Source organism: Eucalyptus grandis, chromosome 11 (genome assembly GCF_016545825.1).
Source record: "Eucalyptus grandis isolate ANBG69807.140 chromosome 11, ASM1654582v1, whole genome shotgun sequence".
Taxonomy (NCBI): domain Eukaryota; kingdom Viridiplantae; phylum Streptophyta; class Magnoliopsida; order Myrtales; family Myrtaceae; genus Eucalyptus; species Eucalyptus grandis.
This window is the reverse complement of record NC_052622.1, coordinates 12,848,876-12,873,780: the sequence shown is the minus strand read 5'-3', so window position 1 is coordinate 12,873,780 and position 24,905 is coordinate 12,848,876. Positions and strand designations below refer to the sequence as shown.

At 40.0% G+C, this 24,905-nt stretch overlaps 2 protein-coding genes and 1 non-coding gene across 5 annotated transcripts in view; all 3 read right to left on the bottom strand.

Annotated features, from left to right (window-relative positions):
* The window catches only part of LOC104424920 (two pore calcium channel protein 1), a 38,916-nt gene extending 24,357 nt beyond the window's left edge, over positions 1-14,559 (bottom strand). For 2 of the 3 annotated variants that reach the window (XM_039304735.1, XM_010037456.3), the window contains exons 1-23: positions 14,322-14,559; positions 13,360-13,503; positions 13,159-13,266; positions 12,528-12,623; positions 11,877-12,010; positions 11,426-11,486; positions 11,077-11,243; positions 10,389-10,494; positions 10,156-10,233; positions 9,423-9,484; positions 8,744-8,816; positions 8,187-8,252; positions 7,964-8,107; positions 7,035-7,092; positions 6,240-6,347; positions 5,058-5,121; positions 3,929-4,097; positions 3,264-3,328; positions 2,411-2,501; positions 2,229-2,315; positions 791-868; positions 622-653; positions 406-514 (exon numbers count right to left, since the gene is read on the bottom strand). In XM_039304735.1, coding sequence (XP_039160669.1) covers positions 421-514; positions 622-653; positions 791-868; positions 2,229-2,315; positions 2,411-2,501; positions 3,264-3,328; positions 3,929-4,097; positions 5,058-5,121; positions 6,240-6,347; positions 7,035-7,092; positions 7,964-8,107; positions 8,187-8,252; positions 8,744-8,816; positions 9,423-9,484; positions 10,156-10,233; positions 10,389-10,494; positions 11,077-11,243; positions 11,426-11,486; positions 11,877-12,010; positions 12,528-12,623; positions 13,159-13,266; positions 13,360-13,503; positions 14,322-14,450 — 2,214 coding nt within the window. In that variant the 5' untranslated portion in view covers positions 14,451-14,559 and the 3' untranslated portion in view covers positions 406-420. The remainder of the gene's footprint in view (positions 1-405; positions 515-621; positions 654-790; positions 869-2,228; positions 2,316-2,410; positions 2,502-3,263; positions 3,329-3,928; positions 4,098-5,057; positions 5,122-6,239; positions 6,348-7,034; positions 7,093-7,963; positions 8,108-8,186; positions 8,253-8,743; positions 8,817-9,422; positions 9,485-10,155; positions 10,234-10,388; positions 10,495-11,076; positions 11,244-11,425; positions 11,487-11,876; positions 12,011-12,527; positions 12,624-13,158; positions 13,267-13,359; positions 13,504-14,321) is intronic. The other variant, XM_010037454.3, reaches the window with a different exon arrangement.
* Positions 14,560-16,144: 1,585 nt separating this feature from the next.
* Positions 16,145-23,738, bottom strand: LOC104424922 (callose synthase 12-like). Its single transcript, XM_039305088.1, is given in 3 exon segments — positions 16,145-16,915; positions 18,070-23,024; positions 23,027-23,738. Coding segments are annotated over 2 exon segments (5,661 nt in total). The 3' UTR covers positions 16,145-16,915; positions 18,070-18,075.
* LOC120290073 lies at positions 20,349-20,429 on the bottom strand. Its single transcript, XR_005547947.1, has one exon. It is a non-coding gene; the product is annotated as a small nucleolar RNA J33 (small nucleolar RNA).
* Positions 23,739-24,905: the final 1,167 nt, after the last annotated feature.

Genomic DNA, 24,905 nt, shown 5'->3' with positions numbered 1-24,905 from the left:
GTTAACATGCATATGCATCAATCACCTATATCTAGTAACTCCCTCTATACTCATCACCAACCAAAACAGGGAGCCATCTAGAACTTATGAGAATAACATGTGATGCAATAAACAAATGCAATTGTAGCAATCCAACCAGCAAACCCTACCAGAATGACAGCATTTAATACTGAAATTTGATTAAGGGTAAGGACACCGGTGACAACTTGACAAAAACATCCATCAAGTACTTATTCTATCCATGCCCTAAGGTACCAAAGCTATTTAAAATTGATAAAAACAGGCATCTTTTGGAAATTCTAACAAATTTAACTTCCATTTTTCTACTCTTGCATTAATAGCAAACATGGTGAACAATGCTTGGAAAACAAAATGAGTCTGCAGGACTTGACAATGAAGTTTTACCTGTATGCTACATAATTAAGGTTGAGGACAAGTGCACTTTGCTTTGTCAAGCTCTGCGCTCAACATATGATGAAGCAGGACATCAACTCTCTGACTTCTTGTCTTCGTGCTGTATTAAGCCAGGAAAAGACACAAAGATAACACATCACGCAATAATCTAAATCACTTATAAATCAGAAGATAAGTATCCCTAAATAGTGTCCAAACAGTACATACCCGACTGAACGAGACCGCCTGCCCCTTATTTCCTATATAAACGGGATCGCAGAGATTAATAGAAGCTTGATTCTGATAATATTTGGCAACTGGACAATTCTATGCTGACACTGACACATGTACCTAAAGAGTCACCATGACATTTTTCTGAGTAATAGATAATACACACCTCATCCTGTCCCTCGCAGTTTTCTGATGATTCAAGATCCATTTCAGCAAAGAATGCCTCCAAGACAAAGGCAACAACCTGTAATCACATGGAAATAAAAATGCATGCTCTTAATTTAACAATTGCCACAGAACTCAATACAGTTTCAACCATCAGCTGGCTTTGTCTTTAAGTTTCGATGCATTCTTTTATACGACTGAAGAATAAGAACATAATAATTTCATTGATCTAAGAACATCATAATTTCATTGATCTGATGGTTTTTCACTTGTAATACCATTTCAGTCAATCACTCAACAACAAGCCACCTCAGGAAGTTTTGAGTTCCAAAGAGGAGAGATTGCAATAAGTAAGAAGATGAGAATGCTTGAACATGCTTTGTATTAACAGAATCTAGAAGAGTAAATAGAATTCATAGACTTATTGCCATATTTGGCGAAATGTTCTCGAAATTGACTCTTGAATTGCCCATGCCATTAATTTACTGCAACAGTAAAGAAGCCTAACTTGTTTAGATATTATTCTAAAATATCCATTTCACCTATCTGGCGTATACTGCTGAATGATTGGTATACCATAGTATAGGGGAAAAATATGCATCAAAGTAACATAGATCAAGAGACTAGGAAGTAGAAAGTTCACATTTTTCTAGTCAGGGCACCTTATATTTCCAGCTCAATTTGGATCTATCTCTAATGCAAGTATGGAAACTGATAAAAGGCAATTCACTTCTTCAGCAACATAAGGTACACATGCTGGCCATTTCCAATAATCTACAGCAGTTGAGGCAAAGGTCCCTTCTCCAGCATTAACATGCTTGAAGTGTACTTTTTGATGATTGGAAATACACTAGTAGAGGAAAAGAAGCATGATAGATTGTAGAACCAATGGCCTAGGAAGTTAATGCACTACCTCGGTCACAGCCTTCTCTAAATTGCTAAGGCTCTATCTCTAGTGCAAGTATGAAGACCGATGAAAGGCAGTCAACATCTTCAGCAACTACAGCACATGTGCCAACCATTTCCCACACAGCCTACAGTGCTTGAGGCAAAAGGTCTCATTCTCCAACAGTATTAGAGAAAAATTATTTTCTCGATGGCTGCAGAAGCTTAGCTGAGCTAAACCAACACAAGCTTGCACAGTCAGCCTCATGCTAGGATGAATGCATGATTGATAGTCTAAGCAAGTTGACCCAATAGATCTGCTGCAGAAGTAAGTAGTTTTGCATGCATGTCTGGCATATGGAATTTGATTTGAGAAGAAGCATTTTAGCTGGCTTGCTTGTAGAAAACAGTATCTTCTCAAAAACTTTTCCATGCCTTCTCTTATTCTTCTTGCTTGTTTAATTAAATTGTTAACGAACTTTCTTCAAGAGGGAAATGCACCCTGGAATGTTAAACTCAATGATATGTCCCTATGATTATTAAAAGAGACTCACCAAATTCAAGAGCAGTAGAACAGTTATTAAGTAGAAGCTGATGAAATATATGAGGGTCCAAGAGGTCCCCGTTAGTTCCTTGTAGCTCTGGAACATAGCAAGACAATAAAGTAAAACATAAGACATTCGGTCATTAGGAACAAAACATAATATATCAGATAGTAGGTAATGAGTGGTAGCACCTGCATCCAGGCTTGCCAGTTGCCCATGACTAACAAATTGAAAAGTGTCACCATTCCATTCGGATAGTCATTAAAATTGAAAAGCAAATAGCTAACTAGTGTCAAGAAAAAGTTATCCAAATAACAAAATCTATCACCAACTAGCACAAAAGTAGGACATGAAAAATATTTGATGAAGCTATCTACAAGATGAATACAAATTAGGGTTATTAGAAATACTCTCAAACTATGACATGTACCAGTTTTGTTTTTTTCCCCCTTTATGTAGAAGAAATTTGCCCCAAAAGGTTTAAAGATGATATTAAAGTCTACAAGGCATTCATTTTAATGAATTTGCATTTTTTACATAATCAAGGATAAAAAAATTAGCTCCAAGTACTTTCCTTTGAATCCTTATACATAAAGCTGTGATTTTTTATGTAATAAAAATGCTCGCCACAAATGATTTCAAGATGACATCAAAGTCTAAAAGGCAATCATCTTGATGAATTTGCATATTCCAATAATCATAGATAAAGATTTTAGCTCCAAGTAGATTCTTTTGAATCCTTAGTACATAAAGCTATGATTCTACGGATTAACTATTCATTACTTCTTGCCTTTTTTCTTGAAATCTGAATTGTCTCTTTATTATATAGGATGTTCATTGTCAAATGAAAATCAGCTGTGGTTTTCTAATTGAAACATATAGTGCATTTTCACCTTTTTGACATTATTTCCGCCCTTTACAGTCATTGCTTCAAAGAGGTGGAAGAAACAAAGTTATTTCTTTTGGGTGGAGCAGGGACTGGGGAGGGAAGGGGTGCATTTTTAGAAAGATTAAGGAGGAAGAACCAGACAATACAAAGGATACTTATCAGCTGCAAGATCAGTTTCTGCCAATTTGGAGTTCCCAGCATTGACGATCCCACCAAAGATCTACAGAAAAGAATTTCATAAACAGTTTAAAGCTGATTTAACTTGAGAAGATGAATATATGTATAAGGAAGACATTATATGTCATTTTTAGTAAATTCAACTTATGAGACTAGGAACAGCTAAGGATATCATTCTCAGAAAATTCAGCTGATAATGCTGGAAAAAGCCATAAGGTTCCAACCATTTATCATCATCCTTATTTGATATTTAAGAGTGGTGGATGTATGGTTATTTCGCATCAGCTAACAGGGTAGCAGAGTCTTCCTTTTTCCCTTTTAAAAATAGGAATGCAAGCTTGATGACAATATATGCATAAAATTAGTCGATTGGAAATGCTTGCTCCAAACTATTTAAACTTAACATGGAAGGAGTTGATATTACAATATTTTGCTGTAAAAGAAAACATAGTGGACCTAAAAAATAAGGTTGCAGATGAATAAGCAAGCATGTGGGAGACCACCCAATATTCTTCACTACAGAAAGATATGTATGAGATAAACCGCTATTCGTAATTCCAATAAGGAGCAACAGCAAAAACATCCAGCAGATGATCCAAAGGACAATTCTTTGTTTGAGGACAAAAAGAGGAGCATCTGATACCTGTTCTCCAAGAGAGCAGAAAATGCACAGTACACAAAAGATGATTCCAAGGTATGGCATCAAACTTGGTAAGAGGGTCAAGAATGTAGCGACAAAAGCTCGGTATCGTTTAACATGCATCAGCAGCCTTATCAATCTCAGCAATCTAGCAAGAAGAAGGTACCGAATCCTGTAACAAAGAAATGTGAAAAAAGAATTAGAATTTGTCTTCAAGTGTATACAGGAGGCACAGACGCTACATTACAAAGAATAACAAAATTTTCTTTAGCAAACTCAAAGAAACAGTAAACACTCCGTCATGCCAAAATAGCATCGAAGGACCCACCCAGACAAAGTATAGTTAATATTTCATCCCCGTCAACATATGAATCTGGATGTACATTCTGTCCTGCTTTGTTGATTCAATGTAGCCTAAATTATATTAATTGACCAGTCTTTAATCAAAGCAAGGTATCTGTAAACTGGACACCATACATCATTATGCTCAACTCCACCATGTTGTCACTGAGAATGGAACGAGAAAAACAAACTGGCTATTCCAATATGCAACCTAGCATGATAGCTGCAGTCAGGCTAAGGGTAACTATAATGGATAATTGGTTGATGTTTAGTAGGAAACTGGAAAGGAGTCTTCATTTTACCTCCTGTATGTCCAATTTTTTCCGTAAATGTAGATTACATGATTCAAGAAAATCCAAAATTTTCCAGTCCAATTACAGTTCATTCATGAATACAATCAAAAGGTGGCGTGAGGATTTGCTCCTGACTTGCAATTCCAAATATTCCAATGCAAGTCTCACAGCCGTCCTATCTGAGCATCTTTCAAGCACTTAGCTTCTAGTCATATTCAAAGGCCTACAGGTAATCTCTCATGTAAACTATTCTAAATATTGGACCATGTTTGCCATCGCCATGTGAACCAGCAAGAACCTCAATTAACAATTGCTCATCTGCAACTGAAATGATGTTCCTCTTGAGGACTTTCATGTCTAGATCTATTAGCAGTCTAAATAGTAAAGTTCCTAAAAGCAGGGCACTTGCAACATCCCCCAAATGGACCTAAAGCATTCCAAACTGATACAAAGCAAAAAGAGTAGTGGGATATATCAAAAACTTATATCGTGCATACCATTCTCCATTTGAAAGAAAGTCAAGTCCATTAGGAGCCACAAAGGTGATAGTTTCTCCAATGACTGCAAAGGAGCAAGTACCAGTTCAGAAATGCAGTGAAACTTCACGAGATTTAACATTTCTAGGATATGGAAATATCCAAACATGATTATTCGACAGCTGACTTGTTAATGACAGATATCCTTGGGCCTCAACTATATTCACTGTCATGACATCAAGTTATTTTACATCTCTCTTGAGAGACTCTTTAACTATATTTTATGAGCTCTGAAAATGCAAAGGGATATGTTTTACATGTTCTAATGTCCTGTGACTTCGACCAAAAAAAAAATGTCTTGTGACATGTGAAATAACTGTACTTCGCTCTTTGTTTTTTTGTTTTGAAAATATGTAGCATTACTCTCACCAAGTTCCCTTGGGGCACCATTGCAATCATAAAGTCCCATCAAACATAAAGTAGAGCAGCTGCAACTCATTGCAATCACCAAGTTGACAACCATTAATTATACTATTATGATAAGTTCTTATCACTTATTCAATGAATCATCTAAGTCAAACTCTAAACTGATTAAATACTCAACAGATGCGTAATTACAGTCCCTGATTTCTTTTATCATAAAATATAAATTGGCCTATGGTGAAAATTTGCTGTGTTTTAATGATAAAAAGGTTCTCAAAACTAACTTATTCAATGACATCAAATTTACCTATAGTCCGTAATTTATGTGAAACTAGGGGTCCAATAATAGTCTTCACTGATTTCTTTTATTTAGCAGAGCTTCATCTTATTTCACATTCAGCTGATCATGGACTTCCTCTTTTTTGCTTACAAACCTTACGAACTTATGGAGAAAGTGATGCCCTACTGAAAGTAACTAATTAGATGTGCAATTCTTACAAAGAAAGGCAGTATGTTCAATAATCACATGTAACGCATGCATATGAAGACCTGTTTTATATATCTCAATCACAACAAATTCCAGGATCGACAAAACTGACCACTAATTTCAGAGAATTCAATGGTTTAATAAACTACCCACAATTGGGAAAATGTGTTCCATTATATATTTGTATGGACTGTAGCGGCATCATAGGCATCACTTGTAAGTAATAACATTTATATGTAGACAGTTTATACACGCTGAAAAAATTATGATCTATCATTGCATGAAATATTCACCTATCACCCAGGTGATGAGAAAATCAAAGCGGTTTTGACCATCCGTCCAATAGTTCTCAAACCCAAACGAATAAACTTTCAATGCCATCTCAAGTACATAGATCCAACCTGTGGGACAAAATAGAAATATCAATCACAACAGCATATTACAAGCCCTTTAAAAGAATCAACATAAATTCATAGCATATGACAATCGACTGATACAAAATCCAGGATTTAACTAGTGCAAATTAATTATCTCACGTCTAAGACCTACAATAATTGATGGGGTCCAAAATCGCCAACCGAATCCCAGCGAAAAAGGATATTGAGTACCTCAAAAACAAGGGAAGTTCCAGAATTAGAAGTCAATTAGTCTACAATTGGAAACAATGACCACACAGCTACTTTCTAAGATCCGCACAAATTGAATCTCACTTCAACACTATAAAGACATCTAGTTCTGCTAGAAAGAGCATAATCAGATAGCAGGCCACTGAAAATGAGCGCAAATTAACAGGAACTAAATTTTTTCAATAATTCTGTGCCAAACAGCCATAACACTTGAAGACAATACAAGAAAATATCAGATCCCTCCTCACTCGCTCAACATTTATAGACATTTTGAACTCAGCGAAAGCACAATCAATAAAATGCCACATTACATAGAAGAGCCATGTTCCATTCCAGCTGGTTCAAACTGGAATTTGATAAATAAAATTTGCTATGCCATATTTATTGCGATCATTTCCAATTCTGAATAGGAATTACAACTCATATACCAGTGTACAACACGAACATCCAGAGCACACTTACCAAAGACAAACTCTACCTCTTGCCACACTTTTTGGCCAGAGTTGTTTTCAATATCCAGCTGTAACACAACAAGCCATTAGCTCCCTCAATATTCCAATAATTACCACAATAATGTACTAAAGGGACTGAGATAAGTGAATCGATTTGCATAAAATGCTGAAAGTGAAAATAGGAGTAATGATGCTAAGTTATACATGGTAAGTAGAGCAACTTTTGAGCTTTAACAGTGATAGGTCAAAGATAAGTCCTTTGCACAAGAAAACAAGTCATATAGCACTTCGCTATAGAATTGCAGAAAAGCCAGCTTGTTCTCCTTATTTGAATCCACTAGGAGTGATAATAACATCTGATTTAACTCATCTTAGTCACCTCAGAGCATGTTTTCACACTTTTGACCGACATTGACTCATCCCAATATGTAAGGAAGAGATCAACCATTCCAAGTTCTACAAGCCTGGGCAAATCCCTGACCTTTTATACAGGTTATGCCCATCAGTAACAACTAGTTTCACATATCAAACCTAGATAAGCTTTTATGACCCACAATATCTGATAATTGGTATCTAAAATTAAACAAGAAAGAAAGATATACTTTCAATATTTGAGTATCACGAGATGTGAACTAGACAATTATCACCTTATGAGTCGCTACAGTAGTCATATTTGAGAGACTAGAGACAAAAGCGATAAGTTCAGCATTCTCACACATGGACATGGCCATCCATTGCATCTAGAGCTCACTTCAGCATTGAAGACAATGCAAAATAGAAAATTGTCCAATTGTAGCTTCATTTGCATCATCATTTGCATCACATGATCAACTAACCAATTAACATAAAATATCATAACTGATCTTGTGCTCTTGTGCTTCACTATAGTGCCACACAGGGATTTGTAAAGCATGAAGTTGATGAAGGTTCAAGCCATACCGTTGTCTCAACAATCACCGCAACCAGATTCAGAATGAGAAAAAACGATATCATATATCCAAACTTTGGACTTTTCACAAAACCCTTCAACTTCTCAGAAAATGGAGAATAGTAGATTGATGGAAATTTCTCGAACAGAGAAGGCTGCACAATGGCATAACAAAAGGGAGTGAAACTATGAAGCTTCATGCCTATGTTCAGATCAGCAGGAGAATCAACTCACAACATCCTCCTTCTGGAATCTGAGGGCAATTGCATTGCAAAGATCAGCAAATTCATCCATGTTGATCTACAAAAGAAAAAGAGGATGGAAAATTCTAATTAGAGCATTGACCAGGTAAACGGTCATGGGTAGATGATCTATTGTATGAAAATCAGTAATTGAAAATCCAAAAACACAGAAAAGAGATAGTAAATCCTTTCCGGTGTATAATATGGTCAATTTAATCAGTGCATATACTTTTCACACTAAGCTGTTTTTCTTCCTTTTGAGGAGCATAAAGGAAGCAAGTTGGCAACGCATATGCATATTCTGCACCAGTGAGATACACTAAAACGGTATATATCAGATCACATATATTAATTAGGAAGAAGAAAAATAGAAACAAGAAGTATCAAAATCATAAAGAGCCTAGTGAAAAGAATGTTGACGTTCCACATATTTGAAACCGTACCAACTAACATGTGAAGAGGCAAAGAAGAAAGTCCATTAAACAAAAGCGAAATCAGTGGAAGAAATAGCAATACTATTAACCAAAGGTTTAACCAATTTTTTGATACCTTGAAGTCATGACTATCATCCAGCTCATCAAATATGAACTCAAATTCTTCTCGCGATACCTTTGGCAGTGTCCTGGAAGAACATTCACGAGACCAGCATCGAAGGTTAGGAAAACATTTAGAAGAACCACTTTCTATGAGAAATAAGATGGCTATTATCTTCACGCCGCAATGCACAGAAGCCACACTTAATCATAGGGAAGCTTGTTACCCAGACATTAGTCAGAATAAAAGTCAAGTGATCTGAAAGCAAATTAGTTTTTCTAAGATCCCAATTATTCGGGCAAAGTTTAGTGTTAAAAGTTTGATAGGCTCTTCTTCATGCTAGTGTTGTTTCCAGGCTCTAAGAAGATAGGATCATTCTTGACTATCATCAATTAGCCCTAATTCAAAGACAAACATGCTATTTTCAAGATAATCTTACATCTGCAACATTGCATTCTTCTTTGTTAGGAATTTTTCTGCTGGAACTATCGCTACTGCTTTAAAAATTCAAGGGCGCTGATTAGCATGCCATGACATCTCATAACACAAACAATTCACCACACATGTTCTTGCATATTTTCTGGAAGCTTTTACATATCTCGCAGATGAATGCTTAACTTGACAGGCTGGAAATTATAAAAAGAAAACAAGAAACAATAGTTCAAGTCATCATGTGAGTAGGATGTTTATATACCTGTAGTTATTCAGTTCTTCCAACAGGTGTATACACTGCTCTTTATTGATATGCCCAACATTCTATGCATGCCAAAGAAGTAACACGGCGAGCAAGTAAGAGAATAACCCAAACCACTCTAGGAAAACATAAGTAAGAAGAATCCCCCAGCAGAAGCAATGGCAAAGTAAGATGAAGAACTTTAATAGTACATCACTTCCGGCTATTTACGCTTCTCACAGAGATGAAAGAGAAACAAGAAGAGAGGGAGAAGGGAAGGAGAAAGAGAATTATCCACCTCGAGACATCCAAAGTATATTACATTTTGTGGTTCGTACAAGTGTCCAAGGGCCATATTCAACCAATCATGTACATACAAACCTCTTTAATAAAAATTATGTCGTTAGAACATCTAACAGCTGCTCTTCTCATCAAACATCTACATCAGATAACTCTAGCATAGAAGTTGGGAACAGCAAAGGACACGTAAGAAGTCTCCAAAGCAAACAAATAATTAGCAGGTCTTAACACGCAGACAAATGCATTTGATTATGTTCAACTCTTTCTATAGCATGAGTTTTGAGACCTGAGCCATGAAAACTTCAAGTACCATACCAAAAAATAGCTGTCATGAATGACCGGCACAAGGAGATGCATCTTCTCCATAGATATTAGAAAACAAAATGATAAGCAGAAGAAGTTCCTTCTGAAAGACATGCTTTAAAGAGTATTTAAGAGAGGCCAACATACTTACATTCTTGTCTATGAGTTTAAAGGCTTTCCCTAACATGATTTCCCTCATTTGATCCATCTCAGAGACTTGTTTCACGAGCTAAAACAAATGAACTTTAGTGTCAATATTTTCCTCCAAATACAAAATGAACATTACAAGCCCTATGATAGTAAGTGAGATATTAAATAGATATATTTGCATGAGTTAATACCCCTAATTCTCTGAAATAGCACTGATATTGAAAGAAAATTTACCTGACTCTTGAAGCTGTCATACACGACAGCAAGGACCAAATTCGTGACAAAGTAAACCCCCAGCAGGATATAGAGGACAAAGAAAATGGAGTACCAACGTGAAACTCTGGAAGGAAAACATATCGAAGTCAAGCAGCTGTATAACATGATAATACAAATAAAGGGCAAGCAAGGAAGTAGCCAAACCCAAGACCTCGGTCCATGTAAGGATGGACCACCACTAAGGCCAATCCCTTAATCCTTTATGACATGTAATCATCTAAATAAATAAAAAAATGTTCGATCCAACTTTTAAGACAATTCTCAAATAATCGCCATTCCCAAACAAAAGATCAAGGGCATATTTATGTACCCAACTAGTCTGAAGAAATGAAGATAAAAAGTTTAGGTTACCATTATAAAAGAATTCTAACTATTAACTAAAAAGAGAATATCCAAAGGTAAAATTAAGAGAGAGAGAAAGAGGGGGACAGACAGACAGAAAAAGAAGCAATGTCCCCATTTTAAAAAACAAGTTTTTTTAGCAAGCGGACAAAACAAAGCTAAAAGGCAAGCTAAGTCGCGGTCACATCTTGGGAAGATATAATCTAACAGTTTTGAGGGAAAAACCTTTTTTTTTCTCAAATGACTATAAAAGTTCTTCTCTTGACAATCAACAGGAGAAATTTTTTACTTCAATTTTACTTACTTATATGCCGATATCCATACATCTGGATTATTGGATGTGGTGAATAACACAAACATCTTATATAAGGTGGCACCATATGAGGGAAATTCAGTCTTTCCCTGTTCAGTATCTTCAAACATCACATATGCCACCCAACTGCAAAACAAAAGAAACAGAAGCAACAGAGCCTGCAGTTTTACCAGAAAAACAGGAAAATAAGCCCAACAAAGGGAAAACATCATGTAACACAAGCTACATATCGGCATAAATAGTGAAAATACTTGCGAAAATGTGATAATCTATCACTAACTTCAGTGAAACAAAATCATGCAAGTGGAGCAATAGCAAGCAAAAGAGGGTCTAAACCAACCAAGACATTTAAGTAGGTCCCAAGCATCCCTGCCAGAATGAAGATGCTCCCTCGTAGTTCCCTACAATGACATGGAAAGGTAAAATTTGAGAGCATAATGTGAAAATGCAGAGATGCAAAGCTGGAAAGAAAGACCTGCCTATATTTTACTGTTCATCTCAAATGCTTTAGGAATGGAAAAATTCATTTCTTCCTTCACTGTGGTAAATAAAAATATATGTAATTAATAGACCTTTAAGATGGAAAGTACAACCTCAACTATAAGGGAGAGTTTGAAAGTGTAACTCCAAAATGTAATTGGACTTAAAAAAATGACATCTTATTTCGAAGCATTTTTTTCCATTTGAAACAAATATGAAAAATAATCTGCCTACTGTTTTTCAGATTTGGTACTAAATGCAGGTCAAGCCAGCTGTGTTGAAGAAAAATTGAGGAAATAACTCAGGCATACCGTATGTTCATGATGAAAAAGACAACTCTAACATAAGGTGCTGCTCTAAAAGGAAGATAGTCAAGCGCCACCGCAGGGGACAAGTAAAGGGCATATGCTAGTAAATCAGTGACCAAAAGCCCTAGGCAAACCACCTGATAAATTAAGCCAAAGGTTAAACTATCATCAAAATATAAAAACAGCAGAAGGAATTTAGACATTCAAGATTTTAACAGCCTATCGATAGTGCAGAAAGCAATCCCAATTAATAGAAGTTACTAACTGCATAAACAATGCAACTCAGAACACATGTTCATGACGAGATACTGCAATGTAAAAATAACAATAAGACTGAAGCCACCATTCTCTATTTTTTGTATCTATCAAACTGTTGATAATGCTCCCAGTCAGAATACATTGCACATTGCCTTCATGTGCCTATGAAATATCTGCTTGAAGAAAACTCAAAAGATAAAGAGCCCATCCCTCATTATGACTAAAGTGAAGAGAATTAACAAGTGGAAACTTCTTTTCTCCCATGATGCACCTTCTGTTCACTATCTCAGTACTCACAAAGTCCACATGTCCAGGGCTACTAGAAACTCCTAAAAAGTGAAGCAGCTAAAAGAATAATCATCAAAGAAATGGCTAGGCGAAGGCAAAGTCCTGTACCTTTATTTGGTTAAGAGGACTCCTTGAATAGATGTGAAACCCTTCATATGAAATGGGAAAGAATGTATGTATCATGAGTATAACAAGAGTTACGCTCTGCATGAAAAAGAATATCGATGAGCTCCACTCACACAACAATATCTCAAGCATTTCCTACCATAAGCTGGGTAGAATTCATATGATTTGCAAGATTACAAGGAGTTCCCCAGTTTGATCAATGTGACACTATAGAAGATATAATGGCCCCTCCAGAAAAGACCATTACTATTTTAAAAGGAAAAGACCACTTGAATATTTTACTACTGAGTGTCGATTTATAGGCATAGTGGGCATAGGCACATCATTGACTGTTCATTCGAAGTACAACAAGCATTATGCGATTGTTTAATCAGATACAAGCAAGGAAGGATAGATGTATCTAGGACATCCTGAAAGGTACTTTCTTCATGAAGTCTCAATCATAATGAAAAGAGGCTTCAAATAAATGCCCAGCAGAATTTGAAGATGAACCTACTGCCACAAGTGACATTTGGCGAAAATAAAAAAGTGAACCCCCATGAGGTCTCATTTATATCACAAGGATTCGTGAGTGAACTGGCACCAAATGTATCTACAGGATTTTCACTCTTACCTCATATACAAGAGATTCGATGCCCGTTAAGTATGGTAACTGTCCCAGAAAAAAGTATTCCCTCTCACTGCAAGCATCTGCAGAGTACTTGGCGCACCACAGAGGTTTCTGTGCAGGGGTGAAGAGTTAGTGCAGTAACCTTGGCAACATCTGGGGAACAAGGCCTCTGCCAGTGAAGAAGAGACCAGAAAGCAGACTAACCTCAAGGAAGTTCAGCACTATCAAGGCAAAATAACTGAGGGACCAGATGATGTCAAATTTGGTGAAGAAGAAGTAGAATTTGGCAGCACTTTCGAAATTCGACTGGTCGAGGATTTGAAACGGAATACCAACACCATCTTCAGCCTGCAGGACGCATTTTCCAAAAACCGTGCGTGATTATCCAAGAGAACATCGGCAGTGATTGTTCCAGCTGGAGGAACAAACTTATAGGTTCATTTAACATAGATCACGAGCTCATAGTTCTCACATGCGAACACGTCAGGAGGCACTGAAGCATTGGGCCGCAACCAAAACAAAGAAAGCAAGATGCGGAAACGGAAACTGCGGGCCAAAAAAGAAAATCTCGAAATGGCTGTTTACAAGCTCAAACCCACATTTTTGTTTTCCAGAATGATTACAAGCTTAAGCCACGACAAGCTGAAAAGAACTCAAGATATGATATCCCCAAAAACCTACTAACAAAACAAGAGCTAAAAAAGTCAACTTGGAGTACTCAACATAAAACTTTGCTGGTTGCTCTTCTATTTGTTCGAATCACTCATTTCGATGTTCCACTGCTACATTATCGCGGACGAGATCAGCCTTCCCGCCGCGTAAATCCAGTTCTACTGAACTCCATTACCAGGTGAAAAACATGCAAACTTAGTGTCATCAGACTGCGACGATCTCGACGGCGAAGAGATATCGCCGCAAATGCAGCATCGGCAAGCCATCCTCCGTCCGCCCGAAACAGGATTGAGATTTGGAACAAACGCATTCTAGACAACGCAACACGTGCTCGCCCACTCCAAAAAAAAAAAAAAAAAAAAAAGCACAGAGGCAATGCTACGACCAGCTCACGGGATCGAACAGCAGAAAACGAAAGACGAAGAGAAAGAGAGAGAGAGAGAGAGCTGGCGAAACGGAGCTCGTTCGCGCGAGGCGGGACGCGAGGCGCTCACCAGATCGACCAGGGCGGCCGCCTTCTGGTAAGGAGAGCCGTAAGCGAGGGCGTCGGAGCGGCGGTCGAAGCGCTCCCTCCGCCGCCGCGCGTCGCCGCTCGCCGCGCCGTCGAGCAGCGGGTCGTTCATGTCGCGAAGAGAGAGAGAGAGAGAGAGTAAGCGATGAGCTCGATGAGAGAGAGAGAGGGCGCGAAGGAAGATGGCGCGACCCGAGCGCCGGCCGGGACCGCTACTGCTGCGGGACGAGGAGGAGGAGGAGAGGGAAATGGACACGTGTCGAGCCCGTGTTCGGCGCTCGGAAGATATTGATACACAAGCGACAAAGGTGGCGGAACTTTGGTATCTTCTCCTTTAATGTATCTTCGCGAATTATATAAAAAAGTAGATCCAGAGAATTAGAAAATACTGTTTTCGAAAGTGACTATGATATCAAAAATCTCAAATAAAAAATCTCTCCTTAGATTTTTTATACCATAGAGTAAATACATTACACTATATAATTTTGGGTTTTTTTAAATTGCAAAAAAAGTTTGAGATAAATTTGTTTTAATAAATATATTTTATAATTTTTAGTGACTTTTGTCCTATTTCATTTTTGCATTTTCATTTTTTAATACAATTTCTCCTTTTCCCCTTGATATTTAAAGGGCTTGGCGTGCAGAATAAGGATGACATAAAGAAGCCCCCACCTGCAAGAAATAATTATTACAAAAATTGTAATTTTTAGGTTTTCTTTTTTACAATTTCTATGTAAGATGTTGGCCAGACTTGAATCGCATCAAAAGCCTGGGCACTTCCCTGTCCACACGTATCAATCACGCCAGTTTACTTTTCTTGGGTACAGATGGCCCGTACCCATTATGGAAAATGACACCAAACAACAACTCAAACAGCTCACTGAAAAAAATTCAAGAAAAAAAAAAAAAAAAAAGGATAATCATGCGCTTTCTAGGGGACTGGGGAAGAAAAGCTAAAGGAAATCGACACTTGGTGGTTAAGGTTAGGTTAAGGGAAAAAGACACGCTTTTTAGACAGATCAGGATCAATGCAGAATATATGCCGTCATTTTCGGGCTTTCTTTAGTGTATTCACGTTACCATGACGAGTCGAGGGGTGATGTGAACACGAGTCCCCACCACAGATCTAAGATGGGCCATCCATCTCTTTTTTTGAAGTCGGTGAGCGTGTTAGAGTTGAGAAGAGGTCAATTATGTTACGTTTTGTACCATTCTAATCTCAAAAATAATTGACCGACAAAAAAAAAAAAAAAAATCTCAAAAATAATTTTCATTTAAAAATAATTTTTCTTATTCTATTTCAAAAATAATTTTTAAATTTTTAAAAACACTTGAAAACTATTTTTAAAAAATCAAAATAAAATGCATTTGATAAGACTTTTAAATTTTTTATTTCTTTTAATTTTTTAATAATTTTATTATATCTTTTTAATTTTTTATTTCTTTTTCTTTTTCTTTTTTTTTTTTTCCTTTTCTCTTCTTCCTAGTCGCCCTGCAGTCGCCGGCGACAAGATCTAACGAACTCGCCGAAGCCTTGCCAGGCCAGAGCAAAGTCCAACGAGCTTGCCAAAGACTTGCCTAGCCACCATGAGCCTCAACCTCACTTTGGCTATGCGTCACCAGAGGTCAACGACTCTTCCACGAGGTCGCCGGCTATGGCCAAGGCCAACATTCAACTAAAAGGAAGAAGAAGAAAAGGAAAGAGATGAGAGAATAAAAAAATTAGACCTAGAAAGAAGTAATTATTTTTTCTACTTCTTGATTTTATTCCAAATATATTCCCGAAAATAAAAAATTTACCGAACATTTTTTTTTTTTCATAGAACAATAGAATAGAATCAACTATTCCCACGAGTGTTATCAAATAAGTCCATAGTTACAGAATCTAGGTACTTTTCGAGAACCCCACAACTAGCAGCACCAATATACGAACCACCATCTCGGACACCAGACAAGTGACAGCCACTCGCAGAAGCTCTCGAATCGTTTCAAGGACTGCCAGAAAACGAAATGCTTGAACCCCGCTTAAAGTGTCTTCTGAAAGATTCTTGTTATGCCGATGTGCTGTCCCGCTGCGCTTGCATCGAATTTGAAGATCAAGATCGAGCAGACGGAGGCAGTGCACGGGCTGTGACGCCGCAGCCAATGAAGCAGGACGGAAAGCAAGATTATATAACAAGAATCGCTCTCGCATTGTACAGGAGATCAATGTTCTCATCATGTCCCTTCCCAAACTCAGATTAGGTAACAAATATATTCATTATGCAATGAAAGAATCACAAAAATTACGAATGTGTAACTACCTCATCATGCTATAGTAAGATCACAAAAATCTCCATCCATCGCATGGGGAAGTCCCCAGTTGCATATACTAATGAATTCAAGCGGCACTCAGTAACTAATTACACCAGTAGATGGGGTATAAGCAGTACAAAAAAAGAAGAAGCAGAACTATGAACACCCTTGCGATGAAATCCCATCGCAAGGAGCTGGAGAGTCGCCATGGTCATGCCCAAGAACTTTGGATCAAGTCTCTCAGATTCTACAGTATTTCTACATCTCACGTTGACCTCCAGCCTGACCAAAATGGAAAAATGTCTATCAGAATGTCGCACCACCACCAGTACTCAGAGCAGACCAGTAAAGGATCCTCACTACAGACCAATATGCACACCAAAGCTTGTCAGAAATCAGGCAGACATTGAGTTAATGAGTTGAAAGATTTGACGCAAGGAAAAAAGAGTCAGCAACAAAAACCTGAAACCAATGGGAATGAAGATATTTTGATTGAGCACGAAAACCTGGGGGAGAATCCCCATGTCAATAGTATTAACAACAAAGAAGCAGAAACTTGAACCATACTGCAATTCAAAAATGATTTATTCAAAGCACATCAGAGAGATAATCCAGAATTACCAACATGCCAGGTTAAACCCACCTCACTGATCTTAATGCACCGACAACTTGATTCATAAGTTTAACCAAATAACTGAACAAAATAGATAGAATTTTCTATTTGTCTCGAGTTAAAGGATCGACTTGATTGGAAGAAAACCAATGAGGATAATACACGTTCCAAATTTCCAAGCCTAATTTTGAATATTTTGTGCAAAAACAAATACATCCCCATCGTGGTCCTTACTATTCCAACATTCATAAACAGGAAATATGGCATTCTTTTTTGCTTAGGCCCTGAAAGGAGAGGGGAGGCTGCAATGTTAACAATGTCTGACAACTGAAAGGAAAACTAACGGACATACATTCAGATAACAAAAAAAAAGATTTTAACCTGCCACCATTCAAATGGAGGTGGAAATATAGGGAGACGGGGGATGTCAAAAATTGCCTTACTGTTTGAAAAACAAGAGCCATTTTTTTTGTGATGATAACTCAATCAGGCAGCTGACAAGGGCATGCTAGATAATACCCATTTTCTCTAAAACACTTCTTTTTATAACATCATCCTGGCAAAAGTCCAACATCTCTCATTTCAACCCCCTTCAAATCATTGTTAAAAATTGTGACTGACATTGATAAGAGAGATCAACAATTGTACAAGAAGATATATCAGGCAGGGGTGAAGGACTCCCAAAAACAAAGAATACAGGCAACATATCAGGGCAGTCATATTCCAAAATACTAAACACAGCAGCAGATGACATTGTATCAGAAATCAAGCCAGACGATAAAATAAATAAACTACAGAAACCAGTCAAACTTTCAGTAATTACCTCCGATCACGAGTCAACCTTTGATTTCTTTCCAGTAACAATCTGGAATATTCGTAGGCCTCGACTGAATGCTTCATTAAATAAGATTCGCGTCTGCATCGACTGAAACCCAGGCATCCAAGATAGAAATGCTACTGGGGCCATGACTATGACTCCAAACATAATGTCGTACATCCGGGCCACAGAAACAACACTATCCCAGAGCTTAGTTCTCTGCAGAAATGGTCGGAGCACCTGGGCGATCAATATGATGCCCCACCCAGTTGGGATGAACGCCAACAGACTTGTGAAAATGTCCACGAATTTGAATTTAGTAAACTCCAACAATGCAATTGTCAAGAGAATCCCAAGAATAATAACAAGGAACTGAACAAGCCGATAGTAGATGTGGTCTTTTGCTGCATACTTGTCCTGAGCATATGATATCACCCAGTATACTCCAAAAGTCACAAAAACAAAAATCCAAGATAGCAAATAAACAGCAATATTGGTACTTCCCGCAGCAATACCAAGCTGGTAGACGATACCATATTGAAAGAAGAAGAAGCGAAGATCCAAAATTATTTCAAAAATCTTTCCCCAAAAGCCAGTGGTTCTGAAGTGATCCTGCTCCTCATACCACCATCTCTCCCAACTTTGTTCAGCCTTAGCAAACACACCACCACGGTACCATATCCAATTCATAAAATCATCAAAGTCGTAGACAGTTTTCAACCAATCAAAACCAGAAGGGTTGAACACAAATGGAGCCAAGATCCATGACATGACAAGGAACCAACTTGTAATGGTCAAGGCGATGTACACGAAAGTGGCTTTGGCAATAGGACTGTGAGTTGCATAAACAATAAGTATGAGACCAAGTTCGATCGCTTTAACAAAATGACTGCGAGCATATAGCCTATAATTCTCGGCAAAGCTCTTGTGCTGCACAACAAAACCCCGGCCAGTAGCGCGGTACTTCGCGCCACCATGAAGAATAGTCCGGCCAAAGAAGTGGGTACGGGTTCCCATCGAAAATGTGTAGAAAACAGATGAAAGCTGGAGCTGCATGGTTATGAAATCCCAGAGTGCTTGAAGAAATCCAAGTTCAAGAGAATTCTCCACTATCATCGGAAGGGCTGTGAATAGACCTAGTTGAATGATAAGCTGCTGATTCAAAATGGTACCAAGTGCTCTATTGTCACTACTGGTGGCGGCCGCCTCAACACCGCTCAGAGCCAGGTAAAGTCGACCCCACAAAAACGTATACACGGTCAATATAACCAACATTGTGTTGAAAAAGAATCCAACAGTCGTGTAAAAGAAGGAGAGCATGCGGAAGAAGTCTAGCCTATGCCCCAACCTGTACACATCCCTGCTAAGAACTTGTTCACCATTCCCACTGGCAACTTTGGCCTCAAACATGGATACCTGATTCAACCCAACATCCCTCCCCTTCCCTACTTGGATGTACTCATGGTGCGTGACATTACCTCCCCTCAGAGTGCAATTAAAACCGGCAAAAATGTCCTCACTGATGTTGATAACCCGTGAAGCTTTGCTAATCCCACCCCGACTCAAGAACCAAAACCTATCAAACACGTCTGGATGGCCATAGTGCATCCGAATTTTCAAAGGGTTGGCCAAGACACGCTGCCCTAATGTGACAAAACTCGTCTCCTGTGCAGACATAAACCAAGCAAGGGATGAAACCGAACCAGTAAAAATATGTTCTCTCACTCCCAAGATTGTGGGCTTGCGGATGCCGTAAAAAGCCCTATACTCTTCCAATAAGTTCCGCATCTTGAGTGCCTCCTCAAAATAGTTGTCTTGGTTCATGTCGATGGTCTGGACTGCATCTCCACGAGTGAAAATTGAAGCATGGTTCTGATTCTCTGGCTTCCCCTCTCCAAGTTTCACGGGACCAGGCAGCTTCACCCTGTATATTTCCACTTCCTTCTGTAGCTTCTGATCATATTTCACAAGAACGGAATAATACTCCTTCTCATCCCTTCCAGTAAATACTTCATCGACATACGCTACCCTCAAGGCTTCATTGTCTTTCATCAGGTACAATATTTCATCGGCATGAGGGTCCTTTTTGGCCTTCTGGGCCCCGTAAATTTGGCAGGCAACCACGTACGTGTATTTCATCATTGCCGTGCCATCCTCGTGGCCTTTAAACAAAGTGCTTACGGAACTGCTTGCTCTGCTAAGGCTCTTGGAAGAAGGCAACCTTCCTGAGCCAAAGCTATCCAGAGTACCATCTCTACGCATCGACCCAAGCTCTTCCGAACCTTCCCTGACATCCACTTCTGATGCAGAATCAAGAAAAACCAGCATCTTGAGGGCCCTATAATAATACATCATCCCCCTCACCGTTCTGCCAAGAGTCTGCCCTCGATATGACGCCCAAAGCCTGAGATCCCTCAACTTGGTCGTCCAGATCTCATCATCCTTTACCATCCCCTCACGACGCATCCTCTCCATGAAGTTTTTCCACTCATCATCATATATTGTCTGCAAATAATATAAAATGGAGATTCCATCCTCGTTCTCAGTACGAAGTTGTTCTCTGCTGAATACGACTTCTTCATTGTAGTAGGGAGTCAGAATACTGAAAGCCATCATCTTCTCTACTTGGGGAGCATGAGGCATGTTCATGAACAGTGAGTTACTGAAAAAGGCGATTCGCCTCCGTGCCTCGAGATTCACAGGAATATCATGCATTGAGTCCCGGGAGGTAAGGATAGTGTGCAATCGCCGGACCTGCCTATAGAACCTCTCATCATCTGGTTCAGGCAATACGACTGCGTTTTCAAAAAGCAAACCACTGGATGCCAGACCATCTGCCTTTAGCTGTTCAGGAGTCCTCTTTTCCTTGAGAAAATCTCTAATGGCGATCTCATAAAGTGCCTGCAGCGTGTTCACCACCTTGCTCAGGTCCTTCTTAGGCTTGATCAACAGTTCAACAAGCTTTATAAGATTACTGTGAATCTGAGGAAGCGCAGTCGTTTTGAATGACTTGGTAAACTTCTCGATCTCAATAGAATGATCAATTTCTTGAAAGAGAACAGCCATTATCGAATGCTCTTCACTGTTGACCTTAATTATCTTTAGCAGCAGGTGCTTGACACTATCATACGTTTCAATGACAGCACAGCGCCTGAACTCATTCTTGCAGACCTTATACCACAGCCACTTATCAGGAGCAACCACCAACTCTTTTGCCTGGCCCAGCGCAAGAAGCAGCTCATTGCAAAGGAGAAAACAAGGCCAACGGACGACCCTGACATTCCAGGTATTGGGAGGCAGCTCCAATAACTCAACCTCGTGATCAGAGACAATATCCTCCTCCCTAAATATACTAATGATCTCATTCCATATCAAAGCGAACTTACGTGCCTCCACTTGATTGGACTCGAGCTTTTTAAACGGCCTGCCAAGTCCATATCTCAACTTCAATCGGTGAATGGCATCATTCAACTTGCTTTTCAGGGTGCCCCTTGTATTCAGAAGCTGCTCTTCTGGCATCAGATTAAACTGAATCGCGCTAGCAAAGAATTGGAACCTCAACCTCAACTGCTGAATATTTCGGATCTCACCCAAATGATCAAACAAACCAACTCCTGCTCCCACAAACGAGGAATATATGGAGTACCAAATCTGCAAATCCATAAGGTACATCACCACGACCGGAAGCCACAGCAGCCCGACCGCAAACCTATTGCTATTATTAAAGAATTCATGCCATTCGTACTTCACATTCTTGAGATCCAGTAGCTCTTTTGTCGGCTTGATCATGGGTTTGATCTGCATAAAGTAACTGAAGAAGAACTTTGTGGCAAGCACCAGAATCCAGAACAAAGTATACTTCACATTATCCACCAGACCTTCCCGAAGACCACGGCCCACGAAAATTCTACTCTGGAACCACCAAGTCATCAAGTGAAAGATCCTCCAATTCGTTCCCTCCAGGAAATTGCGAATCCAAGGGATGATAAAGAGAGCCAAGGCTAACAGCTCCGGGATGATGAAAACAAGCGCTGCCTCGAGAAAATGGACCACCCTCGTATTCGCTGCGCCAGGCCATTTCCCATCAGCGTTCTTTTGAGACCAAATGCGCCCATACAACACCCCGAAGACGATGATCCACACAGCAGCGGCGATGCTCTTCAGCACCATTCTCACTCCAAGCCCCATCGTCTCCCTCGACACCAACCTGTACTGCATTCCTATATCCAGCAAAGACTGCAGGAACCGCATTCCGCTCCAAGTGATAAACACAGTCAAAACCCTAACCTGAACATCCCTACTTTCCAGTGCCTGCCATGGATACTCCTTCCCCTCCCAAGCAACAATAATGCCCGCCTGCAAAAACAAGGCCAACATAACCCACAATCGATCGAAGCTCCTAAACAGGTTCCAAAACGACCTCTGCTCCACGAAACCCGTCTTCCCCACGCGATCCCTCCTCGCACTCGTCACGAAGAAGTTACTCCCACCATCGAGCGGCCATTTCAACTTCTCAAAGCACCTCTTACTCCAGAAGTACTCATTGATATCATCGTAATTCCTCCACGCGCGATGCGGCGCGGTCCCATTCTTGCTCCCCTCCACCTCAGCCTTCACGGTCTCGTAAATGGGCTTCACCACCATGTTCAAGAAAGCATTCTCCCCCGAGAACGAGGGCAACACGGGCTGCCCGGTAGCCTCATCGATGTAATCCTCCAAGATCTTGTTCAGCTCCATGGCCATATTGTGAAATATGTAGCAAATGCATTCGGGCATGAATCGCAAGTTCGCGGCCTCGCCCCAGATGAGAAGATAGAGCGACACGTAGAGGAGCTCGCGGCGCGGATCCGGGGCGGAGGGGCGGCGATCGGAGATCCAGACGTTGGACTTCTTCCCCAGGTAGGCGCACCACTCGGAGTAGTTCTTCAGCAGCTTCTTCCGGAAGCGGCGGACGACGGAGGGTCGAGGGAGTCGATGTTGTCCGGGGGAGGGGAGAGGCGCATCTGAAGGTTGGCGAGGTGGAGGACGAGGTGCTCCCGCTGGTTGCGGACGCTGTCCGCCTGGAACCCGAAGAAGAGGGCCAGCCAGTCGAGGAGGTCGTAGTGGGGCCGCCACGTCGAGAAGGGCGGCCGCCGGAGGTCGCCGACGGAGCGGAGGGCGGCGGCGGCGGCGCGGACCTCGGGGAAGCGGAGGGAGGGGTGGTCGGCGAGGAGGTTGTGGATGGGGATTATGTTGTAGACCTCCTCCTCGCCGCCGCCGCCGCCGTCGGGGGCGGCCGGGCCGGACGGCGGCGGAGGGGACGGCGTCGGCGGGGGCGCTGCCGGAGGCTCATGGCGTGGGGCGCGCCGGAGGAGAGGGGGAATGCGACGGGAGAGACACGGCGGCGGCGGCGGCGGCGGCGGCGGCGGATCGGGAGAGAGAGCTTTTCCGGCTGGAGGTGTGGCGGGTGTTCTGCTGCTTGAAGCTTTGGAGTGAAAAAAGCTTGAAATTCTCTCGAGCAACGGGCAGAGGTACGGAGAGAGTAACGGGCAAAAGGGATTGGGGGGCGCGGAGGTGGGAGAGATGAGGGAAAAAGGGAAAAGCGAGTTTGGGGATGGCTTATGACGGGGGAGGAGACAAGACAACAGTCTCCTTTTGATCTTTTCGAGGCACATCCCCGGGTATTTCTTTTTCATCGCGCCGTTCGTATTTTTATTCCGCCGCTGGGGACCCTTGGATTTTGCTTTTTTAAAGTTCCGTTTATCCATCGGAACAGTTCTTTTTTTTCATTTTGGGAGCCGAAACCTACCCTACGTGTCCAAAAATCTAATATCTATCCCTCACATGTTCCAAAATCGTTCCCTCTTAATCTTAATTGAAATATTACAATCAATTATTACATATTACACAATCTACTTATCACAACCTATATTTAGACACAGAACTACTGTGAAATATAAATAAAGTGAAAATCTCGATTATAGATATCGCCCAAAGTAGAAAGTTTAGATTAGTAATTTTATATTATATATTAATTATTAGTCATCATGGGATGTCGCGCGAGAATGTAAAACAAGATAAACACTAAAAACTTATTATGAGTTCCCAATTCCCAATTTCAATGAGAACCTAACCTATCGGAAAATGTCCCAATTTTTTAGCTCTACAACCTACTCTACATCTTTCAATCAAAAAAAAAAAACCTACTCTACATCTCATAAACCTAAGAACCAAATCAGCTCCGATCAATTTAGTTCTCAAATTCTCGATTTCACCCTAAAATCATGCTCACCCTTAATAGGAAAAGGCAATAGGCAAGTAACTGTTTTCTTGGAGCTTTTATCCCAAGTGCGAATTCAACCTAGTTCGACGAGGGGTGGAAAGTCACCATGGCAGCAAAAGGACCTAAATAGGGAGTAGTGGCTTCTGGCATGCTCGTAGAGTGACAGGAGGACCAAGGGAGTACTGAGTTACACGCATGGATCAGAGGAGAGTGATCTAAAATTACATATGCAAAACTAAAATGAGTTATCTATAAGTGTCTATTAATGCGACAATATCATTTAGTGTTGCAACTTTAATTGTTTATCATGCTCAAATGAGACCTCCTCGTAAAATTAAAGAAGTTGAAGGATGAAACCAAGAAACTCATGAGCCAATTTCACTCAATATATTTGAAAGTTGATTAAATAACTATCGCCGCTGTCCAATCGAATTGAGAAAGTGTCATTTTTTTTACCTCTTCTAATTTTTTAAATTATAATTACATTTTAGGACACGTACAATGATTCTTTTAATTATAGTATATTCCGCGAATTTATGTAGCCCTTTGCATCTACGCGGTTGAATAAAAGACTCTATTC